Source organism: Camelus dromedarius, chromosome 1 (genome assembly GCF_036321535.1).
Source record: "Camelus dromedarius isolate mCamDro1 chromosome 1, mCamDro1.pat, whole genome shotgun sequence".
Classification (NCBI taxonomy): Eukaryota; Metazoa; Chordata; class Mammalia; order Artiodactyla; family Camelidae; genus Camelus; species Camelus dromedarius.
This window is the reverse complement of record NC_087436.1, coordinates 10,169,251-10,188,379: the sequence shown is the minus strand read 5'-3', so window position 1 is coordinate 10,188,379 and position 19,129 is coordinate 10,169,251. Positions and strand designations below refer to the sequence as shown.

Sequence of the window (19,129 nt, the reverse complement as noted above, 5' to 3'; positions counted from 1 at the left end):
TTTCATATTCACTTCTCACTCTTAAGCTCCAGGAAGAAAAATGGAATCTGTCCCAGAATGTGAACAACTCTCATGTGTGTCTCAAGAAATTCCCCACCGAGAGCAAGCAGTCAGACCTAAGAATCATTGCCTGAAACAAACGCCTTGACAAGGACCTGAACAAACTGTTCCGATGTCCTCGGAACTGAAGGGAGATTCTTAGCCCACTCAGAAGCTTTCTCAGGTCAAAGCGACATCTTCATAAAAGGAGGAAAAGTGTCTCTGGAGCTGGCAGGATGGGACATAGTTGAGGGTTTTATGCAGCCAAATGCGGGAACACAGTTGACCGTTTCCATGACAACATGAACAGGCATCACCCGTTCTCTCACACCACCCAGCAGGCTGGGAAGCAGCCTTTGGGGTTGGAACCTGTTCTGGGTTCTGCAAATGAGGAAATCTGGCCAGCTGTGGTTGCAGTCTTCTGTGTCCCCGACACATCAAGTCCCCAAACCGCAAGTTTCATTTCCAGCCTGTGGAGATGATAGGTGCCTCCCGCCCTTCTCTGACCCAGAGCTTCTTTATTTTGTAAGAAGTGAGTGTACCTGGTATTATTAAACCAATCAAGGGAGAGCAGTTTAAAACAAAGGATTGAAATCTGGGAAGTGTCTCAGACCTCTGAGAATCCAGTGCAGATTACGGACTGCTCCCCGGAAAAAGGAAACACACACGTGACATTTTACACAGAGTTCAGGGAATTCGTATACAGGCATTCCACGTTACTGTGCGTTGCTTTATTGTGCTTCGCAGATGTTGCATCTTTTACAAACTGAGGAATTGTGGCAACCCTGCATCGATCAAGTCTGTCGGCACCATTTTTCCAACAGCGTTTGCTCACTTCATGTCTCTGGGCCACATTTTGGAAATTCTTCCAATACTCCATACTTTTTCATTATTACTGTGTTTGGACGGTGATCTGCGACCAGTGATCTTTGATGTTACAATTGCAAAAAGATAAAAACTCACTGAAGGCTCAGATGATGGTTAGCATTGTTTAGGAAAAAAAAGTAGTATTTAATTAAAGCACGTACATTGTTTTTTAGACATAATGCACACTTAGTAGACTACAGTATAGTGTGAACGTACTATTGTATGCACTGGGAAAAAAAGAAAACTCATGTGACCCACCGGTTGCGATGTTCATGTTATTGTGAACCTAGAACTGACACCACTTACCCCTGAGGTGTGCCTGTGTCCCTGGAAAGTCGAAGAGCTCTTTAATCCAAGGTCTTCAGTTTTCGGACAAAACTCTTAGCAAAGGCTGCATCTCCAAAGTGCCAAAAACAAGTTCAGAGGTAATATATTGAGCCAATTAATTATGCTTGAGATCAAAGGACTGATAAAACTGATTGTAAATTACATTAACAAAAATACTATTTGTTTTATTTGTATTATTATATCCAAAATCTGAATCAATATTGAGAGAGATGGAAGCTTCACTGGCGGCCACTGAAGCTGGAGTAGACGATGTGTTTATCTGATTTATTTCAAATAAATATGTGGCTAAAATACTCTAAGAGTAGAAACAATGGCAACAGAAACAGCGATGACAAAAAATTCAAACCCAGTCACATTATGTGCAATGTTCAGATGTGATACAGCTGCTAAAGTAGGTTGGAAATTGGGTGCAGGAATTTTTTTTGGTTTTTTTTGGACGCATGACAATAAGCGTTGACAGTGGGCTGTCAGTAGGATCGGCTTGCACTAGTCTACAGCAGCAGTTCTCGGGAGAAATGTCCCTTTTTCTTTGCTGCCACCCAAAGGAATATTTTAGATAAGTACAGATGTACACACACACACACACGCACACACAATAAGACACAAAAGGGACAGAAGTACTTATGAAACAAAAGCCCATTATATCTGATCGATGGGCAATTATACATTCCCCTGTTCTAACAAATACACAGAAGTCCACAATTGTGACACCGACTTAAATGTCATGAAAGCATGTATCTTGGCTACCTTGTCACCTGGCACCTAGAATAAATATCCAATACCATGTGAGGCTTCAGTAATTAGCTTCTGAATGGAAAAACCTACTCCCCAATAAAATTAGACAAAATCTCCTAATAACTTACTGTATTAAGTCTTACTAAGTAATAGCTAACTGTATTACTCTGGGCAAATCAATTCAGTTCTCTGAGCCTCAGTTTATTCATCTGAAAAACGGGGGTGAAATTGGGTCTTAATTTTTTTCAATATATGCATATATATATTATTGTATAGTTGATTTACAATGTTTCAGGTGTACAGCAAAGTGATACAGTTTTATATATATATATTCTAGTTCAGATTGTTTTCCATTAGAGGCTATTACAAGATACTGAAAACAGTTCCCTGTGCTGTACAGCAGGATCTTGTTGTTTATCTGTTTTATATACAGTAGTGCGTATCTGTTAATCCCAAACTCCAAACTGGGTCTTTTTAAACATCTTCTAGTTTCTGCTTCTGCTTGGTGAACAGGCACGTTCTCCTAAAGTACAAGGCTGTGGGGGGAGGGTGTAGCTCAGTGGTAGAGTGTGTGCTTAGCATGCATGAGGTCCTGGGTTCAATCCCCCCTGCCTGCATTAAAATAAATAAACCTAATTAGCCCCCCCCCAAAATGTAAAAATAAGTTAAATAAATGAATAAATAAAGTGCAAGGCTGTGATCATGTTGGCTCAGAGTTGGTACCTGGGCTGTGCAGACCCCATGGGCACCATGGGTGCTCACTGAAGAGAAATGGGCTTCTGGAGGGATACCGTGGGTGGCAGTGGAGAATCCCAGAGTCCCAGGCGAGGGCTCGAATCCATGAGGAAGAGGAGATGGGCCATCCCATCCTGTGAGTTGTAGTCCCACCATTCTTCCTGCTTTCTTTTTGAAGTTACAGCCGATGGTTAAGCATCCCCTGGACACGGCGCTGTAGGTTTCCCCACTGGCTCCGCGTGGCTGAAGCAGTAACACTGATGTCACGACCAGAGTGTGCCTTACAATATTTTCACCATAATCTTCAAGAGAAAACAGACAACCCAGTATTGTTTAAATATCTTTAAAGTAACTTTGTTTAATTGCACCTATTAATTCTTTAAGTAATTTATGTTCCTACATGACAACAGGTTAATTTTAAGTGGGCTGTTTTTTGTTGAGGGGGAGGGAGGGAGGTGAGGATATTGCCACCCTTGTGAAAATGTGTTAGAAATTACAGCTCCTCTGCAAAGTATCTTTCTGGATTTTTCCCCTTCGGGAAAGTAATCCTCAAACTTCCACATGCATAAAAATTGCTCGGAGTGCTTATTAAGAATGCAGATATGGATCTGACAGAGCCTAGGAATCCGCCTTTTAACTGGTGCCATAGCAATTCCAAGGCATACGTACCCCAGAACTGCATAATAACGCCTGTAAGACAGGCGTTTGTCCATTTCTTTATTTGCCACGCAAATCATCTTCATGTGTGATGTTTTTGCGCCCTCTAGTGGATGATTTCCCTCAGCAAACCGTTTACATTACGAACACCTTGCTCAAAACCTTTGGGCAAGTCCAATTTCTCGTGAGCTCCTTGCAAGGAAACAAAGGGCAGTTGGGAAAGATTTGTAAGAAAACTTGCTCAATGATATGTCAGAGTCATATGTTTAGATATCCATTTAATATGAAATATGCATATTTTTCTTTTTTATTAAAGTATAGTCAGTTTACAATCTGTTAATTTCTGGCATAATGAAATATACATACATTTTTTAGGGAGAAAATTTTAATCCTGATAAAGTTGGCTGAATTTAGCGCATCTGTTTTATACAAGTATTTTAGAAACCTTGGATTTACTAGCCGCAATATTTGTAGACTGTTTATACCCGTAAGATTAATATTCTCACACACTAGTTTCCTAATAAACTCTTTCTAGCAAATCAATTCAATAACTTGGATCTTCCTGGCTGCTCTCTCCTGGGCATCTTTTAGTACCTGCTGGCCCTCCTGACACCTCTTCGTGCTGGCTTCTGAGATCGACAGCTCTTATCAAGATCCTGAAAGCTCTGAGTGTCTGTTTTGCACAGCGTGGCTTCCATCTCTCTGAAAACCTTTGTTTATTGAGGCTCACACTTCAAGAGTCACAAATTCAGTTGCCCACAAGCACCAAGCAGGTAACAAATGAGCAGAGTCGGCAGGGTGTAAACCAAAGACAGTGATGGAGGTAAAGGTGAACATAGTTGGTTACATTTGAAGGAATTTGGAAGTAATTATAACTTTATAAAGCCCACTATGGACATAGTAAAACATCTGGGAACCACATGAAACTTTGTTTCATACACCACTTAGGGATCCCTGAGGGTTTATAAGTGCGAACCACGTGTGGATATTATCTTGTGTGGCAGCCGTGTACAAGGGACGGTGTCAGTATCTCAGTTGTACCAACCAGGAACTGAGGGCTCAGGAGGGAGGTTCTTTGTCTCCAGTCAGACAGGGAGATTCCTGCCCCCGGCGCTAGACCAGGGGGCCTGAGCCCAGAGTCTGCGTCCTGTCATTTGACTCCAGGGTCTCTCTGAGCAGGAGTGGCTTCCAGTATGTTCCATGCGGCTGTCACAACATACATCTCTCCTCACCCACCACCCCAGACCCCCTCTCCCCCTAGATCTTCACAACATCTTCTGTTCTCCTGGCCTCTAATTCTGTGAGTGTCTTTGCATTGGGCAGCTTCTCATCGGGCGGCTGAGACCTCTCTCTCCCCCCAGCACTGAGCTGGCTACGGTGCTTAACCCGTCAGCACGAGATATTTTCACTGCCGTTGCTTTCAACACGTGCAGCTGTTCCTCAAGCTTTAAAATGTTGCAGTCATGCTTGGATTTTGGGATAAGTGGAATTTGCCTTCTTACAACACGTCTGCTTTTCTACTCAGCTGGACGGTTCCGGTACTACTGTAAATCCTGTAAAATGATGCGAGCTGTCTGTGTAGAGTCCTGTCAGTTGGTCTCAGTACGGTTTTGTGAAAAGCAGACGTTAAGAGTCACTGTGTGCAGAGGTGCAAGTGAATGACCTTTGAGGAGCGCGAGCCGTTTCTTTCCTTATCCGTCCTCAGGTGGCCGCCTGGGCTTTGCCGTCACTGAGACAGAGCAGCACTGCTGCCTCCTGGACCACGTTCCTCAGGAAAGACACCGTCACCTCCACACGCTCACATCAGCGCCGCAGTTTATTTTGGAATGTTTGAGTCCCTTGAACTTTCTGTTGGAAACTGTCACCCAGAACGGTGTCTCTTTGGGTGGCTTTACCATTTTGAGTTGAATTTCCAGACAGAAAGAATGAAAAGTTCCTGGGACATGGAGTGCGACCTGTGGTATCTCCTCCAATCCGAACAATAAGGAAGTTACCGCTGTGCCGCCTTTAGGAGCGTCTACCCAGTGCACGCACAGAAATCCATCCCCCTGCCGTTCTTTGTATAAATAGTTGATAAAAACAGATCGTGTTTTTCTGCTGTGAGATTCAGGATTCAGAAAAATCTGTTTGTACTTGGTGGGGAGGAGGCCCTAAATCTGAAAAACCACCAAATCCCAACTCACCCTCCCCATCCTTCAGTGGTGGCACCAACATGAAGGCAGAAACCCCCAGAGTCTGGTATGGCGGTGGTGCTGCAAGTTTCAAGTTACGACAACCGTTTATTGATTTCTTCTAAGTGCCTAAGACTTGTCTCGCTCATGTGCATTAGCTGACTTAAACTTGGCCCTATACTGTGGGTACTCCTTATTTTTAACTGAAGCATAGTTGATTTATAACATTGTGTTAGTTTCTGGGGAACAGCATAGTGATTCAGTTGTACATTTATATACATTTTTTTCAGATTCTTTTCCAATATAAGTTATTACAAGATACTGAATATAGTTCCCTGTGCTCTACAGTAGAAACTTATTTATTTTATGTATATTTATTTTATATATATATTAGTTAGTATCTGCAGATCTCAAACTCCCAATTTATCCCTTCCAACCCTCTTCCTTCCTGGTAACCATAAGTTTGTTTTCTATGTGAGTCTGTTTCTGTTTTATAAATAAGTTATTTGTGTCATATTTTAGATTCCACATATGAGTGATCTCATATGGTATTTTACTTTCTCTTTCTGGCTTACTTCACTTAGAATGACGTTCTCTAGGTCAATCCATGTTGCTTTAAGTGACATTATTTCATTCTCTTTTATGGCTGAGTAATATTCCATTGTGTGTGTGTGTGTGTGTGTGTGTGTATACATACGTGTATACCACATCTTCTTTACCTAGTCATCTGTCTGTGACAGAAAGTGCAGAAGCTAAGTGGGGAGCTCACTGACTGGCGAGTGATTAGAGCCAACAGGTGGCTGTGACTGGTGATCCTTGAGCTCCTGTGTCCCAACCTTGAGGCGTTTAGAGGCTTAGAATGTGGGCTGTCTTGGCGTCAGGGCACTGGAACCACCACCGCCTGACATCCTTCTTTGATTAATTTAACGCTAACAAGTCCCACGCTGGTGGTGATGCTTCTGAGGGCCACTCTTTTAGAACCACTGCCCCAGACCGCCAGGCCCCCTAGAAAGTTGGCCAGTATTACAGCTGCTGAACTTCCGCTGGGTTCCATCCTGTCCTCAAGCACAACTATCCTACTGGGCGTGGAGCTAACGGAATAAACTAGCCTTGCTGCTCCTAGTATTATTTTCACTCTTAATGCAGTAAAACCCCACCCTACGATATGCAGGGGTCAGGGGGGAAAAAAAGAGTTAAAATGAGCCCTTGCATTTAGGCTGAGTTGCTGAAATGACTGGGAAGGGCCTACCGGAGGCTGGCAGGGATTCTCGGGTCCGGGGACCCTGGAAAACCACATCACTGCCACCAGCTCAGCGGGCCCCGTGCCGCCTGGTGGGGGTCATTTGCTTTATCATTTTCCAGATTTGCTGAAATTCTGGCTCCTCTAGCTGTTAGCAGTGTTGGAAAGTGCAGCGGGGCTGTGTCAAGGAAGAAATAAAAATGGACTTGGTAAAGCAGCACCTCCTCCCTGTGTACTTAGATGTTGTGCAAATAAACTGCCCGTATTCTTCCCTGGTACAAAGTTTTAAAAAGCATTCTCATTAGGCAGTGCTTTAATTTATACTTTAGGACAGAACCCAAATACCAGTAATTTTAAATTAGAAAGCTTGCTCAGTTTCATCTCGCTAGAATGGTGTTTTTCACAGAAATGGTGAATTTCACAGAAACGATGTCTGCATCAATTTAGACTCGAATTTGGAGGTCTTTTCAGAAAGACCTTGTTGTATATTTCTGAGTGAATAACAGGGTTTCTGTTCACTTCCTTCTATAGTTGAGGGATTTGGACAAGGGACCAAAGGCCGACGTCAGTAAAGCAGGTGCTAGAGACCCAGCGATCCTGGAAAGGGTGAGCGAGGTCCGAGGCGCTAATATTTGCGAAGCTGGTTTTGCAGTATTTGCGGGTGAAGGGAGTCTGCGAACTGGGCAGGGCAGGGGGCTGGCGGGGAAAGAGGCCTCCCCGCCCTCCCTGCTGCTTCTGGGACCTTCCACCAGCTCCACGGAGACCGCCTGGAGAGACGTGTCCTCTTAAAACCGAGCACCAAGGGGGCACCTCTTAATCCCACCCCTCCACCCCAACTGTAGTGTTTGTGTGTGTTGGGGGGGGGGCGGTCCAGGGGTGGACATTGGACACGTGGCCTGCGAGCATAAGTACACATTATTTTTATAAAGCTGGGCAGGGGAGCCCCGATGCTATGTTCATTTGTGCAGATTATTGCTTTTCTATCACAGTCTTTTGTGAACTGGTACTGAATTTCATTCAGCATCCCAAGGAATAAATTAGCATTTGCCCTTTCAGGACAACTTGGTTACAGCGAGATTTCGATCCTGCCTTGTTAACCCACTTCTCATTCCTGGGGCTTGCAAAGCGTATATTCACACTTTGTATATAAACCTGAAAACACAAAGATACGGATGAACATTTTATGAAGTCTGTAGAATTTCTGCTGGTGCCGGGTATCGTGTGCAGTAATGTGATCGTCCGGGAGAGGGCGCGGTGGTTCTGCGCTGACTCGTGTGCGGGCGGGTGAATTCCTGCGTGGTCCCTGCGAGGGTTTATAAAGGGAGGTGGCGGTCTGATACCCCTTTACGCTTCACTTCTCCTTAAAACGCTGCTGAGATGAGGAAGGGACAGCTTCGGGGCTTCTATTGTCTGGAACTAAAAGGAGTCTTTACAGATGATTTGATTTATCCCTGTCAGCCCCACCAGTATTTTTCTATTTGAGGCTCAGCCACTTCATCAAAATGCTCCTTAGATTGAAGAATCTATAAACAAACCCAGTTTTTAAGGGTTTCTCCCCCCCCCCCCCCCCCCGAGCCAGCTTTACCACTGCGGGTGGATTCAGTGTGAACCTTTTGTCGCCGAGGGCTCTTTCATCCACTTGCAACATTTAGGAAATTCGACCTGTTATACAGCTGCCCTCCGGCACCACCCTGGCCTTTTTATTTGGTCGTATTGAACACTGAGGTGATTCAAGAAATAGCTATTAAAGCAAAAGGTGCTGTTGCCAAATGCTAAGTTCTATTTCATAATCACACAGATTATTCAGATTATCATTACAATAAATCAGTAACAAAACGAAATTTTAAAAATCAATCTTTCACATGTCTGACGTGAGGTTTTCGTAAAAGCCAAGATGCGCCGACTGAAATCTTCTCACTACGATGTTAATTAAAAACAGATTCTAGATTGAAGCATCTGGCCTTCCCCGCCCTTCATTACTAAAATTTCTCCATTATTTACTTAGAATAATACATAGTTTGATGAAAAAGCAAGTGCAGGATGAGGTATGAATGGTTAACTAGCTCTAACAGAACCTATAAGGGAAACTGTGATAACTGGCCAGTAAAAGCAGAGAATGGATGTGTTTGTAAAGAAAACATTTGTTTCTCTAAAATGTTGAAGAACCTTTCTGGAAGATGGTGATCAGACTTTAAATACTGTGCTCTCTTACAAATGAGATTATAGGACCTTCATGGTGAGAGCAGAAGGAAAGTTAGGAAGTTTCAGTGATTACATCAGGAACTGCACTTGACAGTGAGGAGCAGAGTCCTGAGAAATTGTGGCTCAGTCACAGGGCTTTGCTTCCGACCAAATGAGTGGCGTCCCCAGGTGGGCGATGGCTGATGGGCTCAACTTTGCCTCAAGGTTGCAAGGTGACTGCTGGGACTCCTGCCATTAATTAGGAATTCCAGGTAACAAAGAAGAGAACAGGAAGGAAAGGAGGAGGGGCAATCCCAGTAAATAGCCACTCACATCTTGTCGCTGGGATGCAGTCCCTGCCCATCCTTGCCAGGCAGGCTGGAAAGCGGCTTTAGCTGGTACAGTGCCAAGCCTCTTGGGCTTAGTCTGTTAACGAAGGAGGAGAGGAGTGCACACTCCTCCGAACCTCTCATCACGCCTCTGCCGCTTACGGAGACGAGGCCGCTGGGTCCAGAGAGACTGAGCGGCTTCACTGTGACTCAGAGCTGGTGGCAGAGCCAGGACTTTGTGAAGTGTGCTGTGTGCCCTCTTGTCATCAAATGAGTTGTGTGTCGGGGGGTGCACGTGTGGGGTGGGGTAAGGAAGGAGGGGGTCTTCTGAAGCTCTAAGGATTTTGCTTTAGAAAGACCGTAAGAATGTAAAGAATCAGGGATGACTGAAATAATTACTTGTGACTGAAATAAGAGCATAGGGATGTGATTTTCCTATAGAAATATGCAAAAAAGACACAAACCCTAACATGAGAATAAAGTGACAAATCCAGCTGTCAAGGCATCAAAACTTCGCTGGAGAGTCTATCTCTTCAAGTAAATAGTGGGCACATTTCCGCATAGAATCCCTGACTTCTGATTATAAAAATCACAGCCCTCCGCCTCTCGCAGACTGCGGCAGCAGCCCTCAACTGCCAGCGGGGTGTGACTCAGGGACGGTGACTGGGACAATGGCGGCAACAGAAAAGCGAGACTGCTCTGAAAAGGGGCTTCATCTGTTTTCCCTCCCATCGCCCGGAGGATGAAATGCATCTTCTAGAGGAGCTGTGAACAGATGTTGACTCTTCCCCCGATATCACTCAGCCCATTCAAATTCTTGTTAAATTTGCACGTTCATGAATGCAACACTGTTTCAGGTTACGTTTGAGTCCGAGAAGAGACTGTGCATCACTACTTATAACCTAGGACCACAGAGGAGTGGTGGGCAGAAACCTGAGCGGAGATGTTTTCTGAAAGCTGTATGAAATTGAAACTGTCCCCTTCATGTTACACACAAGGCAACTACAGGCTTGCAAACCTGAAATGACCTGGTGTAATTCACCTGGAAATAGGAAAATCTTTTTGTTTTCATTTTAATATATTTTTAAGTAATTTTTAATATATTTTATATTTTTAATATATATATTTTATATAACACCACAGGTTATGATTTTAGATCTTTTCAAACATGAAGACGTACTTGAATATTGTGGTGTCACCTAAAACTGCAGCTCTTTAACGTCTTCCCTCCAGTCACCATCTATCTCTGCCTGGGGTATGAATGCGAGCAGTTTCCCAGGTGGAGATTCAGTTTTGTGTGGTTCCTTTGTGATTGCAGTGGGAGAAGCTGCAGATGACCACGAGCGAGAGGAGGAAGATATTCTGCTCTGTTACGTTCCACGTCATCGCCATCACCTGCGTGGTCTGGTCTTTGTACGTGCTGATAGATCGGACGGCGGAGGAAATCAAGCAAGGCAACGACAATGGTAAGAGCGTGTCTCCTTTCTCTCTCTCTCTCTCTCGCAGTCTACAAGGGTGCCTCGAGATGGGCAGGGGGGCTATTTCCCGGTGCGTGTAGGATGCACCAGCAAAACCCAGGACTGGTGATGGAGTCTCCTCCAGTTTTGTTACTGATTAACACTCTGCTGTAAAACACTGAACATACGGGGCCCCGCGCTGAGAAGCAAGATTTATCAAGTCCTTGTAAACACTAGCAGACAGATGTCAAACAGCACTTCAGGCTTTAGTGGCATCTGTGTATTTTAAAGGATACCCTATAGCCTTTAGGTTAAGGATCAGGTTCTGCCTGATATGAAAAGGCAAACAGCTGTAAAAATGGAAGGTTTTCATTTTATTGAATTCACCTTAGTCATGGCTTCCTTTGAAGTGGTAAGGAGAGAGCCTGCTGTAGCTTATTAATTAGGACTCTGTAACCTGACGGAGTGGATGAACGCTGCAGGTTGAAAGTTTTGCCATGCTAAGTTTGGTAGCAAAGGATGGTGTCAAGTCCACAATGAAAGATGTTTTAAAATCATGAAGGCGCATTGTAGCATTTTAAATGGACAAGGCATTCAAGACAGAAGCAAAAGTAGCTTGTTTATCGTCACTGCTGAAGGTACCAGCTGTTTCTCATCAGGCCCTACCAGCCTCAGCGAACAGCCTCAACCACAGCTGGTGAACCGGTGAGGAACACTCCCCTGGCCTCTCCCTGGGGCGGGGGGATGTATATTACGTGAAAACCACTGGTGCATTTGGAGGGAGTTGTTGTTCAGATGGTAACAGTGTATGTTTGCTCAACCCTCAAAAAAAAGAAAATGAAAGAAAAAAAAAAAAAGATGAGAGGCAGTGAAGGAAAGAAGGGAGAGTCTTCAAAGGGAGGGGTTTGTTTCCTGTTTCTCCATCTGGATTCACAAAGGCAGCGGGGAGAGCACCCCATTCTTGTCCCCCTGCCCCGGAGCAGAACCAAGCTGGGCTCAAAAGGACCAGGACTCCAGACCCAGTGGGATGTGGTTTATGTAGCCGGAGTGTGTGTGTGGCAGGGGGTTTGGGGTGGGCGGTGGGTGACGGCGTTGCAGACCCCGCTGTCCTCTCCTGGAAGGGAACGAAAGCACTGTGGCTAGAAAAACAGGTGTGTGGGGGGTTTAATTTTTGCATCAATATTAATTCATTTATGTACAATTTATACCAAACTATCTTGTTTACAACTATACTATGCGTTGTTCCTGAGATGCTGGATTTTAAATGTCTATCACACCCCTACTAAACAAGTTTCTTCAGGATAGAAACTTTTTTTTTTCTAAGCCCACATCCCCTAGAGTTACAGGTACTGGCTCAAGCCACATAACAAAGTACACCACAGACACTGCGATCATGTGTCTACTGCAGAACAGAGGCGTCCCGCCACCTCCCCCCTCCCCACACCCAGCCTGCCACCTGCGGACTCCTGTTTCCTTGCAGTCCAGAGCAGACCTGGTGGCCACACTGTCTGTCTCCATGTCCAGTCCAGCATTCCGTGTCTAAGGATCATGAACTTGCCCCAGCGCAGGAGTGCCCTCTCCCAGTGGCCGCCCCGCCTGGATCAGGCTGTCCCAGCCTGCAGGGCCCCTCTGTTCCCTCTCCCAGCACAGGCGAGGGAAAAGAAGGTGAAGGCACCCCTCCCATCCCAACAGAACCACAGGAAGCAACCTCACATGGTCCATGGGCAGGCGGTGCAGAACCTCTCTCTTATTTAGCCAATCCCACTTCTGACATGTGCGTGAACAACACTCATTTATCCTACAGTGGACGTGACTGTCTCAGCTGCAGCCAAGTCTCTCCAGAACCCGAGAAACCCACAGACCCAACCTCCTTCCACACCCTCCCCCCGACCCTGGTTCTACCAGGGCAAACGTATGTCTTCAGATGTCATTTCTGTGATGGCAAGCTGCCCCCCACATTCACCTCTGGCTCCTCCTGCACCCCAGTCGCACCTCCACCTACCTCCGGAACCTTCCCACGTAGAGGTCTGTCAGGCACTCAAACTCAGTGTCCAGTCCATAACCTACCATCACCTCCCACTCCAACACCTGCAGGAAAGGCACTGCTAACCCCCGTGACCCAATCCAACCCAGCTTCCATCCCGCATACCCAGCCCACCCACGTCCACCTACGTCAATCACATGGTATTCGGTCTGCCGCACACACGTCTGGAACCCCTCCCCACTGCCACCTGCCGTGTGCACACTGTCACAACTTCTACTCAAAAACGGCAACTGCTTCTTAATTTTAGGCTTCCTCCAGTTTCGCCCACCTTCGACCCACAACCAATAACGCTGTCGCAGCAAATTTACAGACACACATCTGACCGCATTCTGTCCCTATGTACTCATCATTCTTGAAATGACTCTGTATGGGGGCCCTGCTGACCCCATCACCTGCGGCTGGCTCTGCTGAGCATCCCTTCAGCTCCCAAATTTGCTTCTAGACCCTGCTCGGCTTTTCTGTACGTGAACATTTCCTCCCAGCTGCTCGTGTGCACCTCTGCACACTCCTCACACAAACATGTTACATCACACGCCTCCCCGACCCCACTCAGCCTTCACACTTGACCTTGAACATCACTCCCTCCAGGAAACCTAGCTCAGCTCCCTGAGCCAGAAGGACTTGCCACCTCAGTGGCTCCCAAACCAGCAGCATCTGCATCACCTGGGCACTTGTCGGAAATGCAGACCCTTGGCCTCTCCCCAGCTCAGACCTGTGAATCAGAGGCCCTGGGGTGGGGCCCAGCACTGGGAGTGGAAGCAGCCAGCAGGCGACCCCCACGCCCTCTCAGAGAGCACATGCTCATCCTGCACTCTCCCCACCTTTGATCACCCAGAGAATCACCTGTGCAGTTTCGACACCACTACAAAGCCTGGGTTTTTATTTATTCTTTTAGAGATATTAATACTTTGATTTATTTTTCAGTGGAGGTCCTGGGGATTGAACCCAGGGCCTCACGCATGCTAAGCATGCGCTCTACCCCTGAGCTGTACACCACCACCCCTGCCCAGCCCCATCCCGAGGTTTAGGGTTAATTAGCCCTTACTCAGTTGTTGTGCAGTCATGCTGAGCAGCTCTGCCCTACCAGGAATAGTATCAGGCGTTACTGTAATTGCTCATTTAATTGTCCATCTCCCTCACGAGCAGACGGGGCTCAGAGCAGGGCCGGCCGTGCCTGTCGGGTTCAGCAGCACATCCCTGGCGCCGAGCCAAGTGTCCGGGACCCAGCAAGGGGCTCAGTCAGTGTGGAAGGAGTGGCACGATCTTTTCCACCTTTACTGTTCTTCTAGACTTGTTCTTCAGAGTATTTTTTCCTTTCTCAGTTTTGGGTGGATACAGGATTTCAGACCACAGTCCCCAATGTACTGTCGCTCAGGTTCCTAGTCACAGTTCCCAACAGAAGCCTGAATGACAAAGGCGAGCTTTCTGACGTCTCTGTCTACATCTCCCTCCCTCTCTCTCTCTTATCTTTCCATGTGTCTAGACACACAGTATATAGGGTCAACTTTCTACCATATATTTTTACAAATTATTTTCAGTTTCTTGAAAGCAAGTGAAGGTGAGGTAACTTTCATCTTTGGTGTTCAGAGCCCCTGAGTTAGGAAGCACGATCTCTATCAAGAAGTGGTCCCGGGGCTGTTCCTACAGCCCCTTGCAGGTGGGACAAATCCAGACTTGGGTAACGTCAAATGGGACCGTGGTGACTTTCGTGGAAGTTTTTTCGGTAAAAGTCTCCCTGTGCTTATGTTCGGATTGTCTTTAACACCTGACTGCCCACAGCGCACATCTCTGGGAAGCGGGGGCATCTGTCTGAGTTGTCATTGTCACCCTCCTTTGGCATTGGAACTGCGAGAGCAGACCCTGAACTTGCTTTTAAAGTTTTTGGGAAAAAAACTGCATAATTTAAAAGTCAAAATATTTTAAATGCATCTTGAAAACCTTCAGAAACATTTGAGAAGGAAATTGCCATTCTTTAACCAGAGTGGAGGTTGAATATAAAACAGCCACATCTTCTGAGCTGTAATAACTGTAGGAAAAAGTCCTTGGTATGTTTTTCACCGGCTGTCCTTTCAGATTAAATATGCGTCATGCCCCACATCCCTCTCGTTCTGTTACCTGTGATGACAAAACAAAAGACAAATGCGTGGCTCTTAAAACTTTAACACCCTAAATTACCCATGTTGCCAACTCTAACTAGGGGCAGAGGGGGCAAGGGGGCAAGGGGGGTAATCACTCCTCCTGCCTTATCTTTACATATTCTGGCAGAATGCTCCGGGACACCCTGCGGGTTGAAATCAAATCATAAAAATACAGACCAAGAAAATGGAACAATTCCTCCTGTCTATTAAAGAGGCTGTAGGCGCAGATGTTAAGGCTGCCCCAGGGCCATTTAAATGAATTCACCACGAGGACCAGCACAGCAAGTTGATTCTGTTCCCGTCTGACTCCCTCGAGGGCCTCAGAGCACGTCCAGGGCTGGGCAGCCCTGCTGGACGTTGAAGTGGGCCTAGGGAGTGTGTTAAAAATCACTTCCCTGCGATCCACAGAATACTTTCCTTTTCAGCACTGTTGGATAAGCATTCCTTTTTTTAACGTAACTGCATGCGCTGTTATTGTTCACAATCCAAACGTGGTAAGCACCGACCCCGCTAGAGGTCAGGGGTTGGGGGTCTGCTTCTGCCTTGGTCGTGGGCCAGATACCTTGAGTAGATAACTAATCACCCTGCAGCTCGCTTTTCTCATTTTCTCTAAGTTGGACTGAACATCCTTCAAGGTTTCTTTCTATGATTCATTTTTCAAATACACCATGAACATGACCTCACATCAGAGAAACTGAAGCGCTGGGTTATACAGATGCTGCGCGTGTATCGTCCGTGTTCACGCAGTGACTGTTACTCTTAGAACTAGTTAAGAAAGAGGTTGTTAATATGTTATATGGGGCTATCTCACTGCGCAAAATCTCTATTTTTGAAGGAAACAGCCCTTGAGAAGCCACTGACAACAATAAGGGAGATCCAAGTAAGGTCTGATCTGCAACGAAATTGTAGGCAAGTCTGAATCCTTTAGGATTTGGGTATTTCTTAGCCAGGGAAAGGGGGGTTTCTGGGTGAAAATGAGGAAATAGTGACCATAAAGGAGATGACAGAGCTGGTGGACGTGGTCCTGTTGGTGGACTCGAGCCTCGGGTTCCTGAGGGGAAGGCCCTTTTCCCCAGCCCGTGTCTCCTGACTCAGACTCAATGGACGGGGCCTTGAGGAAGATGGGCGGGGAGGTTATTTGAAAAAAAAAATTGCAAACTTTACTTTCGTTCATGTTTACCTTTTCGTTCAAGCTCTACAAAGCTACTTTTACCAGAACTTCCTCTTTTCCCTCTGGCTCCTTAGAAAAATCCTGCCTAGATGCAGACTCCCCAAAGCCTACGATGAACTGAATGGCCCGCCTGCCTGCTTTGTCTAAAGGGCTTTCACTCGCTGTCTAAACAGACATCTCTTTACAAACCGTGTCCTGCTTTCTGTGGTTTTGGAAGGACTGCACTTTCGGGCAGATAGAACATAGCACTTAAGATTCACCTAGCGCTAAATCGTGAAGTCTTCCATAGCACATCACTAGACCAGCCTACAGACCATCGGAAGCCTTTCCTGGAAAACCTCTTCGTGTGCCGACTGTCTTGGGATGGCCTGGAAGCTGCTGCAGCCCTCAAGTACCACGTCACACAGAGGCGATCAGACGAAGGGGGTCTGGAAGATGTTATTTTAACTGTCTGCTGAGGCTGCTTGAGAATTTACTGCCCATTCTTGTGAGGCTGGCATGACGATATGGAAAGTGAATGAATCAATTATATTCATCTATTATGAGGGACAAGAGAAGATCCCCATTTCCTTAGAAAATGACGGCTGACCAGAGTATCTGCTCCTCCAGTTCCTGTCCAGCAATTTCCAAGCATCGTCTGTTTCCTGCCCACGGTTAGGAGGTAGGTGTGGGCAGAGTTTCTTCCTAAACCTGCAGAAACTCCTGAAGGAAGACCCCCGGCACAAAGGCAGAGGTAGAGAAGAGAAGTCTATAGAGAAGAGAAGAGATGGTTGCACTGCCTGAAGTTGGATTTTCCAAACTCCCCTTTCGAACTGGCAAGCAGAGACAACTTTGTGCTCTTGGCGTTTCCAAGGTCAGGCTCCAGCTTCAAGTATACACGAGTGAGAACAGAGAACTCCTTGGCTCATGCAAGGGGCCCGCGGGGAGCCGGCCCCGTGCCGTCTTCACTGCCTCCCGGGGCTCATTCTCGCTCCATCACAGAACTGACTAGCCCTGCACAACGGAGCATGAAGACCACGCGCTCAGTCTAATGAAAGGAAGCAAACGCATCTCACCAAGGAAAGCGACCTTGCAGAGCCCACTTAGCCTCATTTTGGCACCTCCTCTCAAGATGTCCTGATGGTGAGCTTCCCGAGGTAAAATCTTTAACTGCTCAATGATAATTTCTATAAAGAAAACAAACATCCTGTCCACTAGGAAAAAGGCAAAGAGAAAGACCAGGCTGTCTTTGGAAGACGGTCCTCTGGACAGTGGGTTTGTACCCGAGTGGCCTTCGGCTGTGGGGTGGGGGGTACCCTCCAGTCTAAACTTAGTCTAGGGAAACAGCAGGCGCTTGGACTCCCCAAGAACGCAGCAAGGAGGACTGACTTGAGCAGAGAAGACGGACTCAGACACCCTGTGAAAGGAGGCAGGGGAGCAGTCTCCTGGAACTGGAGGAGAAAAAGGCAGCTGGCGACTCCCGGCCCGGATTCTTCGGTATTTTCGTGGTTTCTGGTCACTGTCTCGAAGGAGGGGTGGGGCAAGGGTGGGGTCTTCTTCAGGCTGTCCCAGGGAAGTGCAGTTCCACTGACAAGTCAACGAAGGCTGTCCTGTCTGGTTATGCTGAAAAGACTGAGGCAGCACAATCCAAGTCAGACTTTTAAAAAGCTTTTACTCATCTTTGAAATACGTACTGAGCCAGGCACTGTGGGAAACAAAGACCAAGCAGACGCAGACTGCGCTTGTCAGGATCACGGCAGAGCAGAGCAGAAATCACTGATGGTACAGCGAACTCGCGCCACAAGTGTAAGAAGTCACGTGAAACTGGGGCGAGTGGAAAAGCTTATTTCCAGCAGGAAAGTACTTCTGAGTCAGGTTTTATGGGACAGGCAGACACGCAGAAACAGAGAAGCAAAATCCCAGGCAAGTATCGTGGGCAAAGGCTCAGGAAGAGATCTCCAGGCACTTACAGAACAATCGGCAGCCCGAGGGGAACGGGAGCCATAATCCGTGGGGATCAACCTAAAAATGGATGCTAACCACACTTCATCTCCAGCTTGTCTGTGGTTAAAATCCTCCTAAACAAGGAGAAATTACTGCTCAACTGAACAGCCAAGAGCAAAAAGCCTTCTGAATTTGGAGAACTCCAAGATGTCTAATTTGAGTCCTCCCTGCAGAGTCCCCAGTAAAGCTCACGTGGTGGCCTTCTGTGACAGGGCTTGTCGGCCTCAGCATCACTGACACCGCGGACCGGTAGCTCCTGGTCGGGGGTGCTGTCCTACACCCGGAAGGGTGTCCGCAAGCCGCATCACAGGCCTCGATCTCCTGAGTCAGCAGCACCCCACCCAGTCAGGAACTGCCCAATGTGGCCCCAGGAACACAGCCGCCCCCAGCTGAGAACCGCTGGTCCTCAGTGGGTCAGGCCTGTTCTTGCAAGACAGGACGAGGGAGCCAGGGAAGCCCTCTAACACAAGGCAAACAGGGCGGAGTGTTTTGCTTCCAGGAGCATAAAGTAAATGTCACTATTACAAAATGTGGGTAGGATGTTTTTCTTTCTTTCTACTCTATTCACTATTTTAAGAAAAAGTAAATAAAACCCACAGTAGAATCACTGATTCCCCTAAACTCCAACCCACCCTCCTCTTTTACGTGACGGCCTGTCACGTGAACAAAGGCAGCCATGTCCTCCACGCCACCCCGACGCTGGCAGGAGGTGGACTCGTCAGCGTCACGTACTTAACTGTGTGATTACGCGCGGCCTCACTACTGTTGTACTTACATAATCTCTCGTGAAATAAATAGTTTTAAAAACTGTTTGTAAAAGAAAGTCCATTTCTAGTCATGGTGATGGAAATTAAGATGGAGAATGTCTAAGAGATGGTTCTCAGTAACAAAATAGATTTATAAAACAGATGGCATCCTAAATCGCGTGCTCGTCTGAACTCAGGAATTCTTTCTCTCTGGTGAGATGTGGCAGCTTTTTTTCTTCTTTTAATTTTAAAGGTAATGACGGCGTGGTGGGGGGCCTGTGGGTCCCA

The 19,129-nt window shown here is 46.6% G+C and overlaps 1 protein-coding gene across 2 annotated transcripts in view; it reads left to right on the top strand.

Moving 5' to 3' along the window:
* The window catches only part of MARCHF1 (membrane associated ring-CH-type finger 1), a 436,459-nt gene that overhangs the window by 412,672 nt on the left and 4,658 nt on the right, over positions 1-19,129 (top strand). For both annotated transcript variants that reach the window (XM_010986366.3, XM_064487462.1), the window contains one exon: positions 10,621-10,768. In XM_010986366.3, coding sequence (XP_010984668.1) covers positions 10,621-10,768 — 148 coding nt within the window. The remainder of the gene's footprint in view (positions 1-10,620; positions 10,769-19,129) is intronic.